This window comes from Equus przewalskii, chromosome 13 (genome assembly GCF_037783145.1).
Source record: "Equus przewalskii isolate Varuska chromosome 13, EquPr2, whole genome shotgun sequence".
In the NCBI taxonomy this organism is placed as follows: Eukaryota; Metazoa; Chordata; class Mammalia; order Perissodactyla; family Equidae; genus Equus; species Equus przewalskii.
In genome coordinates, this window is record NC_091843.1 from 92,320,874 (window position 1) to 92,329,246 (window position 8,373).

An 8,373-nucleotide genomic window follows, 5' to 3' on the forward strand; every position below is an offset into this window, starting at 1 on the left:
CATAGTGGAGCAGAAGAACCTGCAACTAGAATGTATAACTATATGCTGAGGGGCTTTGGGGAGAAGAAGAAGAAGGAAAAAAAAGATTGACAACAGACGTTAGCTCAGGGCCAATCTTAAAAAAAAAAAAAAAGACTACAGAACAAACATTAAGACCATTTTTACTAAATTAAATCACCTCTTGGATCTGGTTCTTTCTTCAGCTTTCACCCACTTGTCCCTAAGAACTTTCCATACCCTCCACCTGGAAATTCGTGGTCAACTGATGGGAAGACATAGTTATTGGGTCCTAGAAGTAAGTCAGCCTGAAAACCTCAGTGAAGCGGCGTACAGTAAGTCCTCAGTGTATCTTCACGTTTTCAGTAGGAATTTCACGTCCCCACTGGTGGCCAGGACTCACCACTCAGTAGTGCTGGTTGGGAGCATGGGAAATCTTGATGGACTGTTCATGTCCCAGTCAGTTTTCCTTTTGAAATTTGTCCTTCACTCCACCCTTAACTGCATTTTCCTACCCTACAGGTTTGTTGTGGATTTATGTTTTTTTGATGCCTACATACCATCTGAGTAATTAGTAACATGGTCATAAAGAACATTCCTTCCATGCTCCAAGCTGCTTAGCATAGAACCTTCTCCATCTGCCCTTCCATAACCCTGAGGGGGTGGCATCCTCCCTCTTGAACACGGGCACAATCCACTCTCTCACTTACAGCTTATGGAATCTGACTTAATTACTGTTTCTGAATTTATCCTGTTGTGGCTCATATTGAGTTCCTATGACTAAATCTAAAGGAAAGTACAGCACTGACTATCCTTCTTTCCTTGGTTGGTGTGCACTATTAAGGAAGGTGACCTCCCAGGTTCCATTTGGGTGCGAGGAGAACAGGTTCATTTCACTGCACACTATTCTACATCAGTGGTTTCTTCCATGGATGTATGTAACCAGATCCACAGGCCAAGGCCCGCTAGGAGAGGAGCTCATGTGTTTATCTGTTGCCTGTCTGGACATATCAAATGGCCACACATGACCTCAAGACATTCACCACAGTGAAATTAGTTTGTGATCATGGGAAATCCATAGATCTTCATTACTGGAGCTTAACAGAAGACTAGGGGTTAAATTATGGAATATCTGAAAACCCAGCATTAAGACCATGAAATTGAGGATAGTAGTGGTAGGAGCTCTGCGGAATGTCTCATATGAATTGCTTCCAATTTCCTCTTCAATCCCCCTTCTTTATGTCTCACCGTGGGTTGTGTTTATGTCCCTGCCACAGTGACGTTGGGCCTCTATGTGTGACTTGCTTTAGTTGGTGGAATGTGGTTGAAGGTGGTGGCTCTGAGCTCAGGCCTTAGGGGAATCATGTGATTCGGCTTCCCCTTTTTGTCTTCTGCCATCCTCCTGGGAAGAGTAAGCCCCAGATTGAGAGACGTGTGGTGGAGTAAATCTGTACCTGACCTGCAGCCTAAAGCAAAAAGCCCCAGCTGACCCACGGACGTGGGAGCAAAAAAATACCTGTTTGTTGTCATAAGCCACTGAGGTTTGTGGAGTTATTTTTTATTTCAGATTATTTCAGCCATGACTGACCAATAAAAAATGCTTTCAAAAAGGCTTGTAGCACTTCATTTGACTTTTGCTCTCCTTACCTTCTTCTTTTGGTTCAACCAGATCGGTCCAAGCCATGGAGGGAGGAAACGAGACACTGACGGCAGATTTTATTCTCTCGGGGCTCTTCCCCAAGATGAAGTGCGTCAGCGTCCTTATCTACATCATCATCCTGATCTGCCTTGCCGCAGTCACTGGGAACTTGATCCTGCTCCTCCTGATGTGGATGGACATGAGGCTCCGCACCCCGAGGTACTTTCCGCTCAGCCAGCTTTCTCTTGTAGGCCTGGCCCTCATCAGCAGCACTGTTCCAAAGATGATGATAAACTTTTTCTCTGGAAGGAAGGACATCACACGTGTGGCCTGTGGAACACAGATATTTTTCTTCTTTACTCTTGGGGGTGCTGAATGCATCTCTTGACCCTCATGGCCTATGACCGATACGTGGCTGTCTGTTACCCCTTGAGATATGCAGTCATCATGAACGACAAGGTCTGTCTGCAAATGGCCACACTGTCTTGGATTGGGGGCATTTTAGCTTCTACAGCCCACACATCCTGTACCATGAATCTGCCGATCTGTCGCTCCAGAGAAATCCACCATTTCTTTTGTGAGATGCCAGCGATCATGAAGATCTCATGCAAAGACACTTCCACCTATGAGCTGGTGGTCTTTGTGATGGGCGTTGCTTTCATCATCATCCCTTTTGGGCTTATCATGGCTTCCTACACTTTCATCTTCCTCACTGTCCTGCGTATGAAATCCCCTCAAGGCAGAAACAAAGCTTTGGCCACCTGCTCCTCCCATCTCACAGTGGTAAGTTTTTATCTAGGACCATGTCTTTATATGTACATGACACCTGGTTCCTCCCACAGCCCTGAGCAGGAGCAGTCTGTGTCTGTATTTTGCACTGTCCTCACACCCATGCTAAATCCACTCATCTACAGCCTGAGAAACAAGGATGTAGTGGGTGCTTTTGAAAAAGTCCTGAGGAAACGTCCTGTCTCCAAACAGAACACATAAACCTCAAAGTGGAAGACAGCTATCAGGAGCTGTGTAGGAACAAGGACTCCTGGAGCACCCACAATTGCATTTTCCAGCATGAGGAAATTTGCTGTAGCCCTATGGGCAGACCGTGTTGTTGAATTTAATTGACGATAATAATTCAATAATTAATAGTTTAGGAGATTTTTCTCAGTGTCTAAATATTTGTTTCCCAAATGGATCAGTTCAACTGGTGTGCTTCAAACCAATTCATAAGCACCAACAAAGTTCCAATCTTCTCTTTTTATACTTGAAATGCTTAGACGTTTCTCAGGGTCCTTGAGTCTCAGTCCTGCTTGGTATTATTGGTGACTCAGATCTCGTTAGTTTCCATTGTTAGAAGCACCAACTTCCAGGGAAAGACAAATGTGACTGGTATGTAAAAACGAATGGATCAGGGACCATCATAAGCTAAGTTTTTGTTTCTCTCTTGAATGCCCTGGCAAACTCAGCATGTTGGCTCTATTCTCCCTACCTGTCTTGGGTAGAAACTTTCCTGGTCATTCTCAGATAAGCAAGAGTCCTAAGTTCAGGTACAGCACAAGAGGATTCTCCTCGCAGGAGCTGACATACCTAGCTTTGAGTGAAAATATCGTCTGCCACGGGCAAGTGAAGTGCAGTTGGCTTTCGTCTTGATTTTACAGGCTTTCCAAGCCCTCACTGGCTCTAGCTTCAGATCCCTCATCCTGTGAGTGCAGTTGTAACTCAAGATAGACAGTGGAGATAAGAGTCTCAAAAAGCTACATGTACCTGCTACCTATCCAGAGAAAGTACCCTCTGGCCATGGCAAGCATTCAACAGACTTTCTGGAATCAGTGCATATTTAGAGCAGCATTTTTCCTCATGGGATACTTGCAAGCTCTTACAAGACACTGTCATTCATCCATAATAAATGCGTAAATAGGTCACCTTTGATGCACAGAGATAAAAGTGATTGGAGTCTTTTTGGGTTTGCCAGTCTATGTAAAGTAATTGTAAGATTTACCAGAGAATGGAACAGATTGGGCCATGAATCAGGCTGAGGTGACTAATAGAGATGAGCAAAATTTCATAGTCAGTTACATGAACATTGGAGAGGTGTTGGGTTGGATTCCTCAGGAGATCCATGCCTGCCTGTGGACACACATGTGAACACAGATTGCTGCCTCAGACCAGAGTGGATGATGGCCCCACCACATAGACATAGGACAGTGGCAGGAAGGCTGACTAGCTGCTGCTGAGAGTGGAGCTGCGAGGCGCTTGCAGGCAAGCTTGTAGCTGACATTGCCACAGTGCCATCCAAGGCCAGCCCACCTTTCATACGACAAAAGAGCATAAAATGCTGTTGGAATTGTGAGTCCCAATAATAAAGCCCTGGTCAAGATTCTCCTAATGTAGAGAAGATTTTCTTTAGATTTCTGTGACTGAGGAGATGGTTCTGATATCGGGCTGTATGAATCACAATGAAACTTTACAACTGAAATATGCTGCAAAATCTGTTGTCAACAATCAACAGTTGTGCCTCACAAAAAAGTACAAAAAATTGTGGTATATATTATTCAACATATGCCAGCTCATGAAAAACCAAAAAGCACTCTAAAATCTATTGATGGATATGATGTGTAGAAAATGGCATCTTTTGCTTTTCTAGTATAGATGTAAACTGCTATGGCCTTTTTGGAATGCAATTTGTTAAAGTTAAATATTGTTTCACATTCTTCTCAGGAATTCTTCTTTTGTGAATTTTCTAGAATAAATGAAATAGAAGTGTCAATATTTAACATATGTAAATGCATGTTTATTGTGAGATTGTTTACTCAAAGACTGGCAACAACCAGTGGTAATGGCTGAATAAATTGTGGTATACTCACATCATGGATTGCATAACTGTTGTAAAGAATGAACGAAAACTATAGAAGACAACTAGAAGGATCTCCAGGAGTTTTTGGGGGAAGAACACAAGGGTTGGGGGGAAATGTATATAATAAAAATCTATATTTTGGTAAAATAAATGACCCCTAAGCTGCTATAGATGTGTACATTTGTGTGTGTGACAGTGTATTCAATTATCTTTTTTCCAGATTTATTGAGATATAATTGACATACAACATTGTGTAAAGTTTAAGGTGCACAATATGATGATGTGATATATGTATATATTGCAAAATGTTTACCACAATAAGGTAAGTTAACACATCTCCACCTCACAGAATTATCATTTTGTTGTTGTTGTCATAGTGAGAGCGTTAAAGCTTTACTCTCAAAGCACTTTCAGGTATACCATACGGTACTGTTAACTAGAGTTGCCACGCTGTACTTCAGATCCCCAGAACTTATTCATCTGATGACTGAAAGTTTGTACACTTTGGCCAGCATCACCCGTTTCCCCCACCCTTCAGCCCCTGGCGACCTCCATTCTACTCTATGTTTCTATAAGTTTAATGTTTTTAGATTCCGCATATAAGTGAGATCATACAGTATTTGTCTTCACTTAGTGTAATGTCTTCAAGATCTATCTATGTTGTCACAAATGGCAGAATTTCCTTCTTTCTCATGGCTGAATAGTATTCCATTGTGTATATATTCATATATACACCATATCTTCTTTATCCATTCATCCACTGACAGACTCTTAAGTTGTTTCCGTATCTTGGCTATTGTGAATGATGCTGCAATGAACAAGAGAGTGCAGATATCTTTGCAGATTGTGATTTGATTTCCTTTGGAATTCTACCCAGAAGTGGGATTGCTAGATCACATGGTAATTCTATTTTTAATCTTTTGAGGAAACTCCATACTGTTTCTCACGGTGGTTGTATCAGTTTGCTTCCCACCAACAATGCACAAGGGTCCCCTTTTCTTCACATTCTCAACAAAACTTGTTATTTGTTGTCTTTTTGATAATAGCCATCACAACAGTTGTGAGGTGCCATCTCATTGTGGTTTTGATGTGCATTTGCTTGATGATGAGTGACGTTGAGCACATTCTCATGTACCTGTTGGCCATTTGTATGTCTTCTTTGGAAAAATTTATATTCAGGTCCTTTGCTTGTTTTTAATTTGGGTTATTTATTTTTTCTATTGATTTATATTTGTGCCTTGTATATTTTGGATATTAACCCCTTCTCTGATGTGAGGTTTGCAAATATTTTCTCCTATTCCATAGGTTGCCTTTTCAGTTTGTTGATGATTTCTTTTCCTGAGCAGAAGCTTTTTACCCTGATGTAGTCCCATTGTTTATATTTGCTTTTGCTGCCTTTGCTTTTGGTGTGAAATCCAAAAAATAATTGCTAAGACGAATGTCAAGGGGCTTACCCCCTGTTTTCTTCCAGGAGGTTTATGGTTTCAGTTCTCATGTTCAAGTCTTAAATCCATCTCGAGTTGATTTTCATATATGGTGAAAGAGATGTGTCCAGTTTCATTCTTTTGTATGTGGCAATCCAGTTTTCTCAGCATCATTTATTGAAGAGACTGTCCTTTCCCTGTTATATATTATTGGCTCCTTTGTTGAAAATTAATTGACCATGTATGCTGGGTTTATTTCTTTGTGCTTAATTCTGTTCCACTGATCTATGTGTCTGTTTTCATGCCAATGTCATACTGTTTTGATTACTATAGCTCTGTAATATAGCTTGAAATCAGGAAGTGTGACACCTTCAGCTTTGTTCTCTCTCAAGACTGCCTTGGCTATTTGAGGTCTTTTGTGGTTCAATACAAATTTTATAATTGTTCTATTTCTGTGAAAGATGCCACTGGAATTTTAATAGGCATTGCATTGAATCTGTAGATCACTTAGAATGTTACAGAAATTTTTACAATATTAATTCTCTGATCCATGAACATGAAATATATTTCCATTTGTTCATGTCTTCTTCAATGTCTTTCTTTAGTGTCTTAGTTTTCAACACATATCTCTTTCATCTTCTTGGTTAAATTTATTCCTAAACATTTTATTCTTTTTGATGCTGTTGTAAACGAGACTGTTTTCTTAATTTCTCTTTCTAAAGGTTGTTGTTAGTGTATAGAAATGCAACTGATTTTTGTATGTTGATTTTGTATCCTGCAACTTTGCTGAATTCATTTATTAGTTCTAACAGGAATTTGGTGTAGTCTTCAGGGTTTTTCTAGATACAATTACATGTCATCTGCAAACAGAGACAATTTTATACTTCCTTTCTGATTTGATGCCTTTTATCTCTTTTTCTTGCCTAATTGCTCTGGCCAGAACTTCCTGTACCATGTTGAATAAAAGCAATGAAAAGGGTCATCCTATCTCATTTTTGATCTTAGAGAAAAGGCTTTCAGCCTTCACCATTGAGTGTGCTAGCTTGGGCTTGTCATGTATGGCCCGTACTATGTAGAGAGATGTTTCACCAAATCCACTTTATTCAGACTTTTTGTCATAAATGGATGTTGAATTTTGTCAAATGCTTCTTCTGCATCTATTGAGATGATCATGTGATTCTTATCTTTCATTCTTTTAACGTGGGGTTATTACACTTATTCACTTGCATATGGTGAACCACCCTTGCACCCAAGGACAGATCCCACTTGGTCATGATGTATGTATTTAACGTGTTGTTGAATTCAGTTTGCTAATATTTTGTTGAGAAGTTTTGCATGTATATTCATCAGGGATACTGGTATATAGTTTTCTTTTCTTGTAGTGTCCTTATCTGGCTTTGGTATCAGCAAAATGCTGGTCTCATAAAATAAGTTTCAGAAGTGTTCCCTCTTCTTCAATTTTTTGGGAAAAGTTTGAGAAGGATTGGTGTTAATTCTTCTTTAAATGTGTAATAGAATTCACCAGTGATCCTGATGAACATGGATGCAAAAATCTTCAACAAAATATAGGCAAACCGAATTGAACAATACATTAAAAGGATCACACACCATGATCAAGTGGGATTTATCTCAGGGGTGCTAAGATGGTTCAATATCCTCAAATCAATCAACATGATACACCACATTAACAAGATGAAGGATAAAAATCATATCATCTCAATAGATACAGAAAAAGAATTTGAAAAAATTCAGCATCCACTTGTGATAAAAACTCTCAACAAAGTGGGTATGTAGGAAATATATCTCAACACAATGAAGTTCATAGATGACAAGCCCACAGCTAACATCGTACTCAGTGATGAAAAGCTGAAAGCATTTCCCCTAAGATCAGAAACAAAAGAATGCCCACTATCACCACTCTTATTCAACATAGTATTGGCCATCCTAGCCATAGCAATCAGACAAGAAAAAGAAATAAAAGGCATCCAAATTGGAAAGCAAGAAGTAAAACTGTCACTATTTGCAGATGACATGATACTATATGTAGAAAACAATAAAAACTCTATCAAAAAATATTAGAACTGATAAATGAATTCAGTAATGTTTCAGGACACAAAATCAATATACAGAAATCTGTTGTGTTTCTATACACTAATAATGAACAAGCAGAAAGAGGAATTAAGAAAACAATTCCATTTACAATTGCATCAAAAAGAATAGAATATCTAAGAATAAATTTAACCAAAGAGGTGAAAGACCTGTATTCTGAAAACTATAAGACATTGCTGAAAGAAATTGAAGATGGCAAAAATAAATGGAAAGATATACCATGCTCATGGATTGAAATAATTAGCATTGTTAAAATGTCCACTCTACCCAAAGCAATGTACAGATTCAATGCCATCTCTATGAAAATGTCAAAGGCATTCTTCACAGATGTAGAACAAATAATCCTAAAATTT

At 39.3% G+C, this 8,373-nt stretch overlaps 1 protein-coding gene across 1 annotated transcript; it reads left to right on the forward strand.

The window, feature by feature from the left end:
- Window positions 1–1,679: 1,679 nt before the first annotated feature.
- Window positions 1,680–2,714, forward strand: LOC139075199 (olfactory receptor 2T11-like). The gene is given in 2 exon segments (XM_070569924.1): window positions 1,680–2,013; window positions 2,016–2,714. Coding segments are annotated over 2 exon segments (945 nt in total). The 3' UTR covers window positions 2,627–2,714.
- Window positions 2,715–8,373: the final 5,659 nt, after the last annotated feature.